General features: G+C 34.2%; 1 protein-coding gene across 1 annotated transcript in view; it reads left to right on the top strand.

Annotated features, from left to right (window-relative positions):
• ror2 (receptor tyrosine kinase-like orphan receptor 2) overlaps positions 1-19,401 on the top strand; it is a 139,704-nt gene that overhangs the window by 100,956 nt on the left and 19,347 nt on the right. The window contains exons 3-4 of the mRNA XM_021472213.3: positions 13,848-14,144; positions 16,915-16,945. Coding sequence (XP_021327888.1) covers positions 13,848-14,144; positions 16,915-16,945 — 328 coding nt within the window. The remainder of the gene's footprint in view (positions 1-13,847; positions 14,145-16,914; positions 16,946-19,401) is intronic.

Genomic DNA, 19,401 nt, shown 5'->3' on the forward strand with positions numbered 1-19,401 from the left:
AATTAAATTTGGAATTGGAAATTAAAGATGCAATGATTAACCAATTTCACTATTAACTACGCTTAATTAATAACGGTCACGGTTAATTAATCATAAAGGCTTCTAAACACCGCGTTTCTGCACAGAACAAAACTGCTTCAACTATACAAAGTTACGCCAACTGTCCGCTAGTTTAAAGTTTCAAGCTTGTACACAGAGGCTAATACCCACACACACTGTGGGTTAACTATAGCTGAGATTATAAACTAAGGGCCTTTCACATTCTGCATCTTTTGTGCACGCAAGCTTGCTATTTCGCGCGGTATACTGGTAGTGTGAAGTGCTCGCGCTTTCCAGGTGCGCCTAGTTAAAAGAATGCCGTTAGCACGCTTTCTCATAGCCCCATTTCAGTTGTCAAGTTTTGTAAAAATCTATCTATCTATTGAATATTCTATTAAAAGAACGTTAGCGTAAATTATAGAGAGCGGGACACCCTAGAAGAATTTATTAAATATTCTTTCGAGCACCTGCACTGTAAAAAATGCTGGGTTCCATACAATTCCTTCATGTTGTCCCAACCCAGACTTTTACATTTTTACTAATTGAATTGGATTAAAAATATTTTTGTATACTGTGGTTAAATACGCTGTAAATAAAGGCTTGCTTCCAGTGTGATGAGTGTTGGGACAACATGAGAAAATTAAGTTATAAATTAAAGCTCATTAGTTTTAACAAATTTAATTGGATTGATTGTAAAACAGTTAAGCAATTTATCGCTAATAAAAATAATTTAAAAAAAGTAGTTTCAGCTCGTTTTAAATTAGTTTAAACAATCATCAAAGTATTTTTTTAGTGTGTAAGAATTAATTACAGTTAAATAAAATTAAATACATTCATTTATTCATTAATTTTCCTTTCGGCTTAGTCCCTTTATTAATCTGGGGTCACCACAGTGGAATGAACCACCAACTTATCCAGCAAGTTTTTTATGCAGCAGATGCCCTTCCAGCCGCAACCCATCTCTAGGAAACATCCACACACACATTCACATACACACTCATACACTACGGACAATTTATCCCACCCAATTCACCTGTACCGCATGTCTTTGGACTGAGGGGGAAACCGGAGCACCTGGAGGAAACCCACGCGAAGGCAGGGAGAACATGCAAACTCCACACAGAAACACCAACTGAGCCGAGGTTTGAACCAGCGACCTTCTTGCTGTGAGGCGACAGCACTACCTACTGCGCCACTGCCTCGCCAAAATTAAATACAGTTTGTTTTTATGAATTGCTTACTAACATGTATTATCTCCATTGTACATTTTCACTTATCTTGCATTAAGTTTATATTTGTGACGCATGGATTGGAAACACTGGCCTTCATATGTTCATTCGCTCCCCTGAAAACTATTACAGCTTCCTCTCGTCCCCAGACCCCTTGGTTGCGCGGCCAACACAAACAGTCTCTGCAGTGCTTCATATTCTGTGCTGCTATTAAACAGGCCCAGCAGAGCCAAGTGCTGGGTTTTCCTCAAAACTCTATGATTTATGCTCAGCGAAAGCGCAAATGCAGACACACTCCGGCTTGACAGAGCAGGCCACATTTCAGGATCACAACCTTATCGAGGACATCTATCATGAGCTGTTTTTTTTTCTTTCCATTACTCTTTTATGAATTATTAACGTCACTGACACTTAAACATAATGGTTCTCCTGTGTATCATAAGCGAACATGACAATGCTGAATGAATAAGTGCAACAGAAAATAAGAGTTTAGCATGTGGGTTGATAAAAATAAGAAAAAAAAGGGTTGAATACACCAGGGACAAAAACAAATATAATGATGAACTTAGCCAGATCAGATTAGTTTATCGCTAGGCCGATAAACGATATTATGTCGAATAGTGATAAAAATTTATGTCAATAACAATGATAAGCTCTGGACTTTTTTTACTTTATATTGATCTAAATGCCAGTCACACTGCAGAAATGTGCAACAGTGGGAACCTAAAAGTGTGTTGGATATTAGAGATCAGTGTTTCTTTCTTCTAGGATTTTTTTCCAGCTGTGGCGGCAGACCTTTTACACAAATCTACCATCCACCTATGGCGTTATTTCAATGACAAATGGAGAAATGTTGTGAGCGCAGTATTACAAGTCGAGATCGCATTTATGTAGTACGAGCATTTAGATCTCTTTGCGCGCCGATTTCCTCTGTTCGTGCTGAACTTCTTGCACACCGTAAAATAAACACTGCTCAAGTGCATTTTCTTTTGCGCTCTCAAACGAACGCAGCTGAAGTGCGATTTAGTGCAAGTTAAGATGTTTTCAACTGGGTCCGCCTGGAATACGCGAGCGAGTCGCTTTCTAGATGCAAATTTTGATGCTCAAGTGACTGAGATGCAACCTAGAGAATGCGGTCATTTTTCAAAATAAAAGATTTTTTAAAATGCAAGACTGTTCAGACTTGGATAGTAAATAAAATGGAAATAAGGAATGATTTTTTTGTGTGACCCGGTACTAATTAGGGTCCGGGGGTTGAGGACCGCTGATATATTGCATTAAAAACCATTACAAATTTTATGTAAAAAAAATATAAAAATAGTCGTATAGCATAGTAAAGTATAGTATAAAGCAGGGGTGGCCAACCCTGTTCCTGGAGAGCCACCTTCCTGCAGATTTCAGTTGCTACCCATATTAAACACACCTGAACCAATTAATTAGGACCTGAACACCGAGTGATAATTACAGGCAGGTGTGTTTGATATGGGTTGCAACTGAAATCTGCAGGAAGGTGGCTCTCCAGGAACAGGGTTGGCCGCCCCTGGTGTAAAGTATAGTATAGTATATAGTATAGTAGTCTTTTTATTAGTATATTTTATAGGAAATCATCAGGGTCAGAGTATGCTTCTGGCAAATGGAATGAACATTGGCTAAGCAATAACTTGAATACATCTGCTATAGTTATATATTATACAAAAAAAATTCTATAATCACACTCTTCACGTATCGACTACAAACAGCCATAGACTAAAAGACTATAAAGACTAAAGAATGTTAAAGCAATGATCAAAGCATCAGAAAAATGGGGTATTCAGCCATCATTAAACGCAATTGGAAATGCTGTTTAGCATTTTGTTTGCATTTGAAGGCCAGAGGTTGGTTATATGGAGAATTGCAGTGGTTTGTCAGCACTGCTTGTGTTGTTTATCGTTCCAATCATGGCCGCCCACAAATAGTCAAACCCACTTAACCTAGCCGGCTGACTCCACTTGCCAAAACTGCAGTCCAAATGCATTACATAGAGATTTATTTTTATTTTATCACATTTTATTGTTATTTTTTTAACTAAATAATTCATTCATTCATTATTGTTTCTTTTACAATTCATTATTTTATTTTTAATTTTAGTGTCTTTTATTTAGTTATTAATGCATTCATTCATTGTTGTTCCATTTTGAATTTAATTTAATTTAATTGTTTGTTTTTTATTTTATATTGTTATTTATTTATTTATTATTTTCATGTATTTATTCATTCATTAATCCATCCTTCCATTCTTTCATTCATTATGGTTTCATTATTGTTCCTTTTTTATTTAATCTTATATTTTATATTTACATTTCTTTCATTCATTCATTATTTTTCAGTTTTTTATTTTATTTTTAAGGCTTTTTATTTTTTGTGTATTTTTTTCTACAAATATTTTTTTAAATTTCTTTTTTTATTCATTATTGTTCCGTTGTTGTTTTTTATTTATAGTTTTTTAATTATAATTATTAATTTATTTTTCATTCATTCGTTCAATATTGTTCATTTATTTAGTTTTTTTTGTTTAGTTATTTATTCATTCAATAATTATTTTTCCATTTTGAATTTTATTTGTTTTTTATGTTATATTGTTATTTTTATTTATTTATATATTCATTTATTTATTCATATTTCGTTCATTATGGTTTCATTATTTATCCTTTTTTATTTAATCTTTTTTTATTTTTACATTTCTATATTGTTTCATATTTAATTTAATTTATAATGTATTAAATTTTTTTGTATTGTGTTATTACTTATTTCTTTTTATTTTAAATAAATATTTTTTATTCATTATTGCTTTTTATTTTATAGTTTTTTATTTTATTTATTTTTTTCATTAATATTTTATTCATTTATTCATTATTGTTTCTTTTAGAATTTTATTTGAAATAATTTGATGTTTATTTTTTTATTCTATGTATTTATGTTTTATTTTGCATAGTGGCTTGTAAAAATGTATTCTTGACTTGTATTGTCATTAGTACACTCTGCAAAATGCTGATTTATTTCTAAGGTTGGGGAGTCGACTTCAATAGAGTCGATTCCCTTAACTGTCAATGGATCTATACCGGAATCTACTCCAGGACAGGAATTTAAATGTTTTATCAAACCCTTCTGAATGAAGCAGTTACATGCTACAATTATAATGCTCATTCTCGAGCACGATGAACATCGAAGGTGCCCGCTTTGATTTCGAGCTCACACATTTTACGCTTTTGCTTTTCGCGACCACGAGCACTCTATTATAAAGGATGAAGTTTGCTTTCACTTTCAAATTCCTATAAAACATCTTTTTGCAATTTGGTTTTAAGTTGATCTGCCTGCAATGTCAAGTTTGCTGTGTTATAAATGAAATCAAGCATATGTGTGTATATTTGGAGGGGATTGAAGTCTTAGATAAGCACTCCTTTTTTTCCAACATATTAGTCCCATTAACACATCCTTATTTAACTACAACGAACAAATTGCACAAAACAAACTGTGATATTTAAAAGTCAAGTAATAGGCTATTTAAAATTACACTTTAAAAAAATCACATCAGGCTGCTTTTATTTTTTATTTTAGGTTTGTTATAAATTCCGTGCAGGGGGTTTAATATTTAATTTGTCATTAAATCAAATTGAAAATATAGCTATTTTGTTAATTGTTGCCTTTAAAAACAATACAGAAACTAACAACAGCAGACCGTCCACCACTCCAGATTATTTCGGTCACTCGGTACTCTGTATTCAAGTATCAAACATTCATATTAGGAAGATATTTAGGCTATTTTATGATATTTTGGGGTGTTTATTTTATTTGTTAACTGCTACACATCTTTTCGTTAAATATTTCGATAATAAATTGATGTTTTAATTCCGTCTTCAAGATTGCAATGTAATTTTTAACTGATCTTAACTAGACAATTAAAATATGCTGTAAAAAGTATAACTATTTTATTTTGACTGCAGATGATTTAAACTGCCAAAATTGTCTGACCCAAGGAGAATGGCATGTACGATATGATACAGCATGTTTAATACTTGCGTTATTTTAGGTGAATGTAAATGAAGTCGATTTCTGAGTCGATTCCACTGACTGCAAAATTAGGAGTCGAGAATCGGAGTCGACTCTAAAAAACCCCAGAACTGAACACCCCTAGTTAAAAATATCTATTCCGATGAAAAGAACAGTAGTACTGGGGTTCCACGAGGCTGTCAGTTCACCTACTCTTTTTACACTTTTCACAATTAAATGTTCAAGTAAGCATTCATAGAATTATTTTAATATTAAATATTTTCCAAATATTTAATTTATTTTAAATATTCCAGTGACACAGCCATACTTGTTTACTTTGAGACTGATGGTATTAGTGTTATCTACCAGTCAGAAATTAGCCAGTTTGTTGAGTGGTGTAATATAAATAAGCTAAAAATAAATAAGAAAACAGAAGAGATGGTATTTGACCCAAAGTGTATAGGTGACCATCGTCAAGTGGTTGTACACGACCATCCTATAAGTACTTGGCCATTTACATTGACAGTTCTTTCACATGGAAAAGACATTGAGTGGGTTTGTTCTCGTTTACACTAGAGATTGTATTTTTTACGGAGGTTGCATCTTTTTGGAGTTAACAAGAAGCTCATGATGCTGTTTAATGAAAGCAGTTCTTGAAAGCATTGTTAGATATGGTATCACAGTGTGGTTTGGCAACCTGTCCGTTCAGTGTAAATCTAAGTTGATGCATCTCTTCAAGACCGGATGGAAAATTGTTGGGCATGATGAGTATTTTAATCCTCAAGTTTTATATGAGAATTGTGTCCTCAATCAGGTAGAAAGGATTGTGAAAGATCCAACTCATTTTTTGTTTCCACATTATGAACTGCTTCCCTCTGGTAGAAGATATAGAGTCCCAAAGTGTAGGTTGAAACGTTGTAAGAAATCCTTTGTACCTGTTTCAGTGGGTTTATTTAACAAGAGTCTATCTTAATTAGCATTATAAATTGTGTAACTGCTGTATTTTGTATTGTTTTTATGGTATGTCTGCAGCAATACGGTGATGCTCAAGGATAATAAAGAACAAAAAAAGTTTACTACTACTACTACTAGTTTTTTGGACAAAAATAGTCACTGAATTCATTTTTAAAGTTTGTCTAAATTAGTAGTAGTTTAATAATCTTGGTAAGCCCTTTTGTCATGCAAGGAAAAGGTAATTTAACTATACTTTGGTGTTTCAGCAAAAGAAAGTGAACCTTGTTTGCTAGTACACTTCATCATCTCAGGAGCACGGCTTTCGTCTGGTCTGCTCTTTGTGATTCAGTTGCATTGGCATCCTTGCATGAATAATAGTGGACTTGTGTAATATTAATTTCACATTCTGCGTGTTCTGACGTGCAAGTTCAGTCTGTCAACAGTAGTGTCTCAGTGTCTGTGCTGTGCTTCACTGATGAGGAACACACTGATGTACAGTATAGTGTCTTCAGATCGTCATCTGAGCGAGATTACAAAACACTTGTTCATCTTTCCACACCGATCACAGATAGCGGAGTACCTGCAACGACTTGTCTTCATCATTGCAAAGGTGTGCGTCTCGATCGATGGCTTCTAGGGTTTTCACAGTTATTCACTGTTTGGGTGTGAAAAATAAATGGGCCGTTTCTTTACGGTTCTTCTCTGATGTGATGCACATTTTGTCAGCACTGCTGCCTTGTTTGATGGTGTTTGTTTCTCTTTGTGCTGGTCATATGTTTATTTAGATTATTGTACTGCAGTTTCTTGTAGTTTGTAACCAAATTGTTTTGTTTTCAATGAGGCATCACTAGGGATGGGTATTGTTAATGTTTTAATGAGTTAATGTTTTTTTAATATTGTTAATCTTTTTAATTTAAAAAACTAAAAACAAATGGAACCGAATTAATTTTATTATTGTTTTTAATCTAAAATAAAATGAAACCAATAATTGTAAAACAAAAAAACATTTTTTTTTTCTTGTAAAAGAATTTACAGTGGTTTGAAGGAAACTGACTCTCAGTTTTTAACAATTCTTCTGGAGAAAAAAATCAACATGTCTGCTTTTTCTGACAGAAGTCGGGATATTTCTTGTTTTTTTGTTTGTGCTCCCTGCAGTTGAAAATACCCTCTTGAAGTTGCAAAATGCAGTTAAATAATCAGATAATGTTTATGTATTTTCACTAACACATTTACATAAATGAGTTTTGGAGTATCTTGCGATGTTAAAAAAAAATGCTGTTTTTTATAATTTCTTAATAAGCAGTTTATTATGAGGCTGTTCATAGGCATATTTGTAAATACAGCTGATGTAAAATAATTTTTAATGTTTAAGATTTATTTAGGCAACTGCAGAAAAAATACTCTTTTCATTGCAACCGAATGTGTGTTTCTTTAACTTAATATTAGCCTAATTTAGGTGATTGACTGCTGGCATAAGGATGTGGATGATGTAACGTTACCGTTAGTAGCTAGGCTTTCAAACACTTACTTTTCATCGCAGTTAATGTACTTTTGAAACATACTTTCACTTAGCCAGATTGCTTGCGTTTCCGCTTATACAAGAAAACAACTTGTTGCGTTTATTGCAGCTGACAATGTCGCAGTCCACTCGGGAAACGCAACCAGTTTGGTTCACTACGCAAACTGTGTGCATGCGAGTTTGTGGCATGAGTTATATGTGTGTGTGTTTATCGCAAACATCCACTGAGTGTGCATGCACAGCCGAGAACTGTGAAGGCTTTTACTGTATATTTGACACGCTCGCCGGAAACATGAGTGTTTCTCATGTGACATTGCCAACTGTGCAGACGAATATCAAATATCGCAAATTAGAAAATGTTGGTGAGTTAAATTATGCTACTGCAAGTAATGTTTATTCATCAATAATTCTCCAGTACTGCTAACAGAACCGTTACCATCAGAGCTTATCGATACTTCGTTTATTTTATAATGTAGCACTGATATCGATAAAGTACTGAGATTCGGTACCCATCCCTAGGCGTCACATTGCATGTTAAACTGTGCTAATATTATGTTAGAAATCCCCTACAACAAGTTTATATGCATCTAAGGTCATTGTAATTTTTTCAGAATATGTGCTTAATGCAGTAATAAAAAATTAAGTGAAAACAATCTGATTGGTTCTCTGGTTCTCGAATCTGATTGGCTGATAGCCATGATATATTTAAGTAATATCAGCACCCGTACAGCCTCTTTACCCTTTGTGTATTACTCCGCCCACAAACAGCCAGCAAAAAGCAGACACTACAGATCTAAAGTTTAAAAGATGCTTGCTCAGCTGTTTAACTATCAGCTTATGATTTGAATCCAGCGCGGAAGAAAGTAGTTCCTCATACAAAAGGGGTTTTGAGACTTTCCGTGTTTGATTTTGTTTTTATATACACAATTATACAAAAACTTTTGTATAAACGCAATATCACACTTGTAGCAGTGCGTTATGGCTGTATATCGGCACTGGTGGGAGGCGTGCGTTGGCACGAGGCCGCAGGGCGGGTGCCTTAGTGCCCCCATACATACTCAGAGGATGTATATATATATAAAAATATATATGTATACAGTGCTCTAAGCTGTAAAAAAATCTTGCTTGCTTATTTTTTTTTAGCTGTATCAAATTAACTTTTCTATTCATCTTAACTTGCATCAATATAGCTGACAAAAAAAAGGTAATTGAACCGATTGTGTAGTCCCTTTTGTTTTGTTTACCTTATAATTAAAGTTGTTGCATGTCCGCTGGTTCCCGCCTCTGAATAAGCGAGCTTCAGCTACTTCTACATTAAGGTAGCGTCAGGCAAAACAAAACAACTGCAAACAAACACGATACAGAGGAACATTAACACAACCTACTTCCAGCTGCCGTTTCGGAAGTGTTATTGGAGAGCAACACAAACAGCATGCAGAAGTATAAATGCATGACTACGCGCAAGGCATGAGCTGTGGATCACGCCGATCACTCGATGCAGAATTATAAAACAGCCTTTACTTAGAAAAGTAACTTTCCCTATCGCTGCATTGCAGTTATGTGCACCCCTGTAAATGACTACGCTCACATACTATAATGCAGTGAAATAGGAGATTTTGGACCCACCGGATGCTTTCTCTTCAAGCAAATACAAATCTATGTGCAGATGTGAGATCTTAAAACCTTTAAAACCCAAACAAATAAGGAACTTGGTAAAAATGCTTCGTTTATAATGATGAAGATGACCTTGACCTCTTAACAAGTGAGGATAATTAGATTTCTAGTGTTGTGACCCCTTTAGCACACACATCTTCTGTGATTAGTTATATAAAGTGCAAGGGAAAACAATAACCTGTGAGATACAGTATAAACATGCTGGACTTTCTGCTTTGTAGTGTGCGCTTGCTGTTGTAATCATTCCTGCGTAGGTTGGACAACTTGGCAACCGCGTGTCAACCCATTTAAGGCTACATACCACCCTTATGATGGCTGTGGGTTGTGGAGATATGATCACAGATCAGCTTCGAGAGCGCAACAGATTTCATGTCTGCTTGATAAGGCTGAGGTCTGGCTCTCATGTTAACGGTTGTTTATTTGAGCTCCGTCTGGCTCTCCTACGTACTATGAGCTCACAGGTTTGAGGCTGAGTTTACCCAGGCCCGTCATATTCTCTCTTTGCTCTGTTGCTGTCATTTTCCCTCTGTTTTCCCATGGTGCAGTCCTGTTGCATTTCTCACCTCCACACCATCGCGTCACCTCTCATGTGTTTGAAAAGAGTTGAAGGGCTGCGGGCCAACAAACTGGGGCCAGACACCGTTTGTGCTTTTTTTGTAATGAAGAACAACAGTAGAGTACGCACATACATTGCTGACTGAATCCCCGTGTAAGAGTCATGTTACATAGACGGTCCTTTCACTTGTGAAATGCTTTGATGGTATAATAACTTTCAAAAGCATTAGTTAAATATTTTTCTTTTGCCATCTTTAGTATTCAGAATTGAAATATGTCATTATAGAATTAACATCAGAATTTCTTTTTGTTCTTAAGATGTATTTATAAGATTTTTTAAAAGAGAAAATGGCATTGTTAAATGGATATATTTACTTCCGCCATTCATTTACATCTGCAACTGACGTCAGAATAGCAGAAAACATTGCTAGTTTACACACATCACTTTAGAGCTGTTTGAATAATTCTATAGTGTAATGTCTAAAGTGATGATAAAACAAATGATTTTGATGACATTTTAAGATTATAAGGCTGAACCGCATGAAATGCCATCAGTCTACAGAGATTTCCCAGTATTTCTCTGTTGCAATCGGGAGATCACAACATTACTATGGTATAAATACAGCACTACAACATACAAAACAGAGAGATCGACTTAGAAAGTCGTTTACCTGTTTTTAAATGATTTGATCAGCTGTAGCTACAAATTACGCTCATTTTATCCTCGAAGGGCTTATTATCTAGTGCAGGGGTTCTCAATCTGGGGGTCGCAGAATAATTTCAAGGGGTCACGAGAGTGATTTGAAAATTGTCAAAAGCATCTGTAAAGAAATTCACTACCTTTTCTTGATATCTTAAAAATAAAATTGGAAACAATTTTATTTTTAAGATATCAAGAAAATGTTGTGAATTTCTTTAGTCGCTATAAGCATCTGGGGAAAATTTTAAATTGTGAAAGTCCTACTTGGAAGATATAATTTATTTTGTAAACAGCCTCTATGTATACATTGCATTGAACACAGAGCTTTTGCTGGTTTTCTAGGAGGCCTTGTGCCCCCAATGTTTGGAAAGCTCTGCTCTGCCCAGCATGAGTCCCTTTTTTTTCCAGGGTTTGTTTGCTATATTGCTGAGGTCTACAAATCATAGACTCGCCAAAACAAACAAATCCCCTCCTGAGACGTTTCTTTCATCCGCCGTTGTCAGGATGGGACCACTCAACGGAAGATGTTTGTTTTGAGCTGAAGCTGGAGTTACTTAATCCAGATGTGCTTTGGCAGAGTCGAGTAGTTCATTTAACATTCTGCCATCAGACGCCGGGGTCAGTGCTGTGGCAGTCACGGCCTTGACCAGTCAGCTTGTGTTTATCGCCTCCATTTAAAACAGTGAGACAAATGCTTAAAACAGAACCGATATAAATGTGTAGTGATGCAACGAAATGAACATTCCTGTCTGGATCCACAAATTTTGGAGCCGCTTTATACGAGGCTCATGCAAACAGAATTTTGAGTTTGTTAATAAAACATGAGCCAGTGTTATAGAACAAGAATACCAGTAGAAGAAGTATTTAAATAAGAAAAAGACACGGTTTGTTGTGTATTTGAGTGTGGAAATATAGTTTTTTACTTACACAGATTCAGGATCTGTCAACCAAGTTCAAAATATGTGTTTAGGCTGTCTGTGTTGTGAAATTAATAATAAGAATAAAAAAGTAAGTAAATAGCATTAAACATTAAAAGTGCTGTTACGTTCGCTTGCAGAACGTATTTTGGGTATATGTGTGGGCTTTTCTTTGTATGTGGATGAGGATCCGCATTTCGTGCTGATGACGTTGGCCGCTGACGCTGGGTTTGCGCCACCAATCGCTGGTTGGCGTAGTGTTTAAAAGCCGAGCCCAAACTACAATGGCGATCTCTCTCTCTCTCTCTCTCTCTCTCTCTCTCTCTCTCTCTCTCTCTCTCTCTCTCTCTCTCTCTCTCTCTCTCTCTCTCTCTCTATCTATCTATCTATCTATCTCTTTCCATCTCTCGCTCCTTCTCGCTCTTACTCTTTCTGTGGGTCTCTATGAGGACAGTCTCTCTTGCGAGGGCTAGTCTGAGAGAATGTGTTTTGCTTGTGTTTAATGCTCTTGTCTAAAGTTTTGAGATCTGAAAGAGCAATGTGTTTGCTTGCGAACTTGTGCAGTTAACAGACATGTTTGAGAGTGATACCTCGGAGAGGGTGTTGGAGTGAGTAAGTCGCACAATATACATATACAACACCAAGATTCATCTTTGTATTAGTTCAATAGGTTCAGGAGAATGTGCTGCTTTGTGTATGTTTTCAGGTAATTTATCATTTATTTATTGTACATATTTTTCTTCACTGTATAATATATTTTCACTGGTTTCACTGGAAGTATGGGCAATAAATAATTGCAGTGATATTTGGTTTTCAGGTCATTTCTTTCTCCATTCTAATCACACACACACTAAACTATTGTATGTTATGTCACACACTCTTAGTTTATATTACATTTCTAGCACTTTTGCTATGTATATAAAATATATACATTTTTACAATCAAATAAAAAAAAATCCTGTTAACAGATATTAATAATAAAAATAATAATTCCTTACATTTATATATGGCTTTTCTGGGCACTCAAAGTGTTTTACACATCGGGGGAATTTCCTCACCCACCACCACTACCCCATATATATCCCCCATCGCCCCATCAGATTATAAGCACATTAGGAAACACAGAATAGCTGTAGTTTAGACCAAGCTATTAGATAAATTGCATTTAAATTTGACATGTGTAGTATCAAATGAGAGTTAAGTGTTCAAGATATCTTTGACGTTGCATATATACATATATGCATATTTTCCATACCATAAGAATGTCCAGTTTAGCATGGTTGATCCGGGCGGGTGACAGTATTTCCAAATACAGCATTTCCAATAGTGAATGTAACCAGTGCTTAACTGAGAGATCTTGAGGAGGTTTCCACCTCTGTACCAACAGTTTATTTGTAGCAGTTGAAGAAGCTGACCAAAATTTACAGTGCTTTGCATTTAAAGAAAGTTGAGAGAGTCATCATTCAATAATAATAATAATACAGGATCTTTGGGAAAATTTTTTTTTGTAACTTTAAATAAAATGTCAAGCACTCATTTACTCACTCTTTACTTGTTTCAAACCTTTATGAGTTTATTTCTTGTGTTTCAAGTGGTTATAAATCTTATTTGATTTGCTGAACACAAAATACGATGATCTAAAGGAAGCTGAAAACCTGTAACCATTGACTTCCTTAGTATTTGCTTTTCCTGTCAATGGTTAAAGGTGTTCAGCTTCCTTCAAAATATTTTGTGTTCAACAGAATAAGGAAAATGATGAGTAAATATCGAGTAAATATTTTTTTCCTTCGCGTAAACCGTGCTTTAAGTTTAATACTGTATATCATTTGGTTAAAAAAAATGTATTAATAAGCATAAAAAGAAATTGTTGGCCTTTTTAAAAAAATTGTTGGTCTAGCTTTAAAGTGTTGATTTGGTTTCACAAAAACGTAAAAAGAAAAAAAAAAAGCCAACCCTAGTTTTATTTCATTAATAAATGTTGAGTTTTATGTGTAAATATGTGATGTATTTAGCTACTTTTAGCTTAGAGTGAGTTGGTTTTTTTAAACCCTGTGTTTTTTTTTTTTTGTAATTTCTTGAAGCTCTTAAATGGTTTGTCTGTCTGAAGGCAGTATTTGTCTTAGATCTCTCCCTCTATTTAGTGGGGGTTGCGATTTCCTCTCAATCCCGCATTGATGTTTGGGGTCTCCACCTTTGACCCTCTAACAACCCTCTTTGCCCTTTTCCCCCCTCAGGTTATTACCTGGAGTTTCTGGAGCAGCCAAACAATATAACTATAGTGCAGGGTCAGACAGCCACGTTACACTGCAAAGTAGCAGGACACCCAAGGCCCAGTATCCGTTGGCTGAAGAACGACGCTCCTGTGGTGCAAGAACAGGGCCGAGTCTCCATCCGCAAGACTGAGGCCGGATCCAAACTCCGCATTCAGGACCTGGACACCACCGATACCGGATACTACCAGTGTGTGGCCACCAACTCCATCAAGGTCATTTCAGCAACTGGAGTGCTGTATGTGCGACTAGGCAATACAGGTAAATCATTAGCCAGGTTTTTTTTTTTAATCCAAACTGCTCCTAACTTAAATACACAGTTGAAGAAATGATTAGCCCTCCTGTGAATTTCATCACAAAAGATGCAAGGAATTTTTCACAGTATTTCCTATAATATTTTTTCTTCTGGAGAAAGTCTTATTTGTTTTATTTCAGCTAGAAATAAAGTTTTTAATAATAAAAAAAACATTTAATATTATTAGCCCCCATATGCTATATTAATTTTTTCGATTGTCTACAGAACAAACCATTGTTATACGACTTGCCTAATAACCCTAACTTGCTTATTTAATGCCGGGCTCAGATTGCAGGAGTTTTAAAATCCTAACCGATAATAAAATCTTGTTGCCACACACACACATGAGGAGAATCTTCTGCTATTTTAATAACTTAAATTTTAAACATGCACATACTACAAGAAATGAAAACCATGGCACAGCACACACACATCGATGGAACACCGTCTGATTGCAGAATAAAACTCGCTTTATCAATAATTATTATTTATTATAGGCTAGGTTACTAATATTTGATGAACTTCTACTATATGCAAAACACTCTCATGCACTCGAAGTAGGTTCCTGTTTGCGTTATTAACAGTTATAAAATTAAATACATGGGGCATATTTACACGCAAAAGACGGGCACTATGTGCTGCACTATCCACTCATGTACCCATATACTTAACTTTATTTGAAACAAACCCTGTAACAGCTCTGTAATGAAAACCAACATTTTATCCGAGGGTATTTTTTTTTTTTTTGTTTATTTCACATACAACTTAAGTGTAACATATTTTTTACAGTGGAGAAATAAAATAAATTACAAAAAAGTAATAATATAATATAATATACAGTTATATAATATAATATAATATAATATAATATAATATACAGTTATATAATATAATATAATATAATATAATATAATATAATATAATATAATATAATATACAGTTATATAATATAATATAATATACAGTTATATTATATAATTTAATATAATATACAGTTATATAATATAATTTAATATAATATACAGTTATATAATATAATATAATATAATATAATATAATATACAGTTCTATAATAATACATTTTATTTCTAACGCACTTTTCTAAGACTCAAAGCACTTAAAAGAAAGTAAAAACAACAAAGCACAGTAGAACAATAAACAAAATACAATAAAAAAACATATATTATATTATATTATATTATATATTATTATATTATATTATATATTATATTATATAATATAATGCAATATAATATAATATATACTATAAAATAATAGGATATAATATACAGTTATATAATATAATATAATAGATCTATAGATCTTTTATTGGACAATGTTTTTCAACTATCAGCTTTTTTAATGTAAATTTTTTTAAAAGATTCTTTTCATTTTAATTTTTGAAATAATCTAGCAATCATTTCAAAAAGGTCATTTGTATTATGAACCAATAATTTAACAACAATCAGTTTATAATATTGTAAAACCTTTAGAAATTTCTAATTCTGTTTTACTTTGTGAAAACTAAAAAAACATTCATTTATTTTCCTTCGACTTAGTCCCTATTTCAGAGGTCGCCACAGCGGAATGAACTGCCAACTATTCCAGCATATGTTTTACACAGTGGATGCACTTCCAGCCATATGTTCATATTCTATGGACAATTTAGTTTATTCATTTCAACTATAATGCATGTCTTTGGATTGTGGGGGAAACCCACCCCAACACGGGGAGATCGTGCAGACTCCACAGCGAAATGCCAACTAGCCCAGCCAGGACTCGAACCAGCGATCTTCTTGCTGTGAGGCAACCTAAAATGAATGAATTAATAAAAAATTATTATTAATAATATTATTCCTATGATTCAATTCCAGGTTTCCTTCTGTTTTTCAGAAATCATAGGGCTCTAATAAAGTTTTTCTTCAATAGGTGGAAGAATTGATGGATAATTATGATATAAAATAAATATCTTCAAGATTAATTTTTAATCTTTGTAGGTCTCTCATGAAGGGATTTTATGCTTGTTGTTTTGTTTATTTTTTTCTCCAAGAAATCGTAAAGGAGCACAAATTCCCATTCATTGCTGTGATGCTGGAGATTTGTTCGCCAAGTTTATTCTTTCAGTGCATTGCTATTTTAGTAAATGATTGGAAATAACGATGTTACATGATCCTGGCTCAATTACATACACCTGTGTGGTATCCCAGTATAAACTCCCCTCGGGGGGGAAAACAATCAGTGCGTTCTCCTCTCTATCAAAACTCAAGTGTTTGCTTTTCCTACTCTCCCATTTTCACTTCTTTCGAGTAGTCCATTGATTTACAGAGCAAAACTAAAGCAGTTCTGTTTTACGAGCACATGCGCCCAATACTCGCCCTGGCATTCTTGTATATTTATAGGGAAAGCAGCGGTATAAATCTCAGTGTTCTTGCATTAGGACTCTACTTAAGAAACAACTTCCCACTGTTTCCTTCTGGAGAGGGGAGAAAAAAATAGGCTTTTATGTGCGTACGGTAAATTCTCAGCGCGTCCAATATTTCACATTATGCTTCTGACAGTTTTAGGAGCAGGCCCGCGCTGCACCTCCTGCGTCTCTGAAAAATCCTGTTGGCGTAATAACATTGGTGCTTCCCCCTGAACTCAAACAGCAAATTAGGCTTTGAGAAAACAGCTGCTCCCAAAGGGAAGCTCATGTTAAGACGCTTGTTCGTAATTCCTTCTATCTGTGTTTTACAGGGCAGTCGCCGGCTCATGGAGCTGAGGATTCGTAAGTACTACTTATGTCTCTCTCTAGAAGTTTCATCATTTGCACGCAGTATATTGTTTATTTCAGCTTGTTGGCCTCATCTTTTGTTTCTACACATTCTCAGATGACCCTACACTAAGTGATGAACTTTAAACATGCTTCTTGAAATGTACTGTATTAGATGTTAGCAGGACAAGGGCTGTGATTTGGAGAAAATATCTAACTGCGATTTATTTATTTATTTATTTATTTAAATTAATTAATTATTTTTAATTATTATTATTATTTATTTATTTAAATATTATTATTATTATTATTATTATTATTATTATTATTGTATTATAGTTTATTATTATTATTATTATTATTATTTTTATATTCATTATTATCATTATCATAATTATTTTGTTATTGTTGTTATTATTATTTATTATTTTTAATTAATTTATTATTATTTATTATTATTAATATTATTTAATAGTTTTTTCTTATTAATCTATTATTTTTTATTTTTTATTTTTATTTATTTATTAATCTCTTATTATTATTTATGTGTATTATTATTAATAATAATAATTTTTATTAATAATTAATGATTTTTTTTTATTATTTCTTCTTTTTTATTTATTTATTCTTGACATATATTGAGATACATGGATATGTTGAAATATTTAAACTCCTGCAACTAGACCATATGCGACCAGCTGACTTTTTGTTATTTTCTTATTCAGAAAAGGTTTATATTTAAAAAAATAAGATTTCTATTCATAAATGTGTAATAAAAATATTATTTTATAAATGTTGTCTCCACATTCCCTTTAAAATGTTTAGCGGTCTATGAGTTTCTAGTATTCATTCGTTTATTTATAATAATGGCTCTTGCTTTTGCACTCTTTTATCTCGGGCTCCGCAAGAATCCCGCTTCTCTCCCATAATGCATGACAAAACTGAAATTTCTGTGCGACTGCCACAAGGGGTGTAATCCAACAGTTGTTTCCCAGTGTCGTGTGCAGTGGAAAGGCGGCTTGAGTTTAAAAAAAGGAACTGAAAAGATATTAACTTGCCCAAAATTTTATTCAAATCTGTTTTAAAATATTCAGAAATGAAACACTCATTTTTATCAAATACTGTACAAGTGAACAATGACGCAAATAAGGAGTATTGTAAGTCTCAGGTATCAAAATGCTGTATGTGGTTGGATGGATGGGATTTTGATAACACCCCGATATGATTAGAATCAGAAAGGAATACAAAACACATTGTCCATCTTTTTTACAGTCTGTGCTGCAGGTCCAATGACAAAATGTGTATTGCGTCTGGTTTGCACAAGGTATACTTTGGCCTTTTCTCTTTCTCTAACTCTTCTTTTGGTTATTAATCTGTCCTGAACTGTAACTCAACATTACAAAAATCTTTGGTTGATTCGTGGAAATAAAAGCATGACCTGATTTCCTAAAGCACAGAACTGAATCCTGGCATGAACCAGCATCTGACTTAACTTCCCTAAGAGCCGAAGAGAGAGCTGGCAGCCACACTCAGTTGGGGGAAATTTTGTGGCAGGGCCTAATGGTTCCTTTTCCAGGTTAAATAAATGGTACAATGTCTGCGGGGATGTTTTTAGGGCAGCGCTCATGTTAAACTGATTTTGCCTTCGTTTCCACAAGCTGACATATTGTAGAGCGATGCTATAAATGTGTGGTCACATTTGCCATTGTATGGCAGATTTTATTTGTGGATGAAAGTCAAGAATTTCAATAAGACTTCATACAAGCAAGACTGAAAGACTCTCCATGCAGACTGTTGACTAACTCTACTTAATACATTTACCAATAATAGACATTGAACCACAGTTTGAGTTTGGTCAGCAGTGTTTCAGGGCGTTTGCTATTAGAACTTAGTTTTAACTTAGCTAAAAGAATTAGTTTTATAGGAAAACCCTCAAAAATGACATTTGCTGTTTGTTTAAACTGCTTCTTTAAAATGAGCTGAAACATCAGAATTCTTGAGGTTTTCTTAGCGACAAATGTATTTTTTTTATGTTCAATTAACTTAAATTTGTACAAACTACAAAGTTTACTTAATTCCTTCATGTTGTCCCAACACAAATTGATTGTGTGGAACTCAGCATTTGATCACTGTGGGCTTTCACTTCCAGCTGGAGAGTAAATTATTTGCAGATGATCCTTAACACTGCGTGCATGAATGTCTGGCGAATATCAAACCTAAAACCAACTTTACCGAGCTGATTTAGCTGTCTTTCAAAGATTTTAGTACTAACAAGTTGTTAACGTCACAAGATCTAATACAGTATACTATACGACTTCATCTCAAGGCCTATAGCACTTATGCTGGAGTTTCTCTGCCCATCAAGGAAGCCCGCAACTCCTGCTGCGGGACGGAAGTTTGACGTTTGGTTCTCCTGTGTCCCCTGTTCCTCTTGCTGTACCAATGCAGCAGCTGCTTCACGTAAAAGCTGA

Source organism: Danio rerio, chromosome 10 (assembly GCF_049306965.1).
Source record: "Danio rerio strain Tuebingen ecotype United States chromosome 10, GRCz12tu, whole genome shotgun sequence".
Taxonomy (NCBI): domain Eukaryota; kingdom Metazoa; phylum Chordata; class Actinopteri; order Cypriniformes; family Danionidae; genus Danio; species Danio rerio.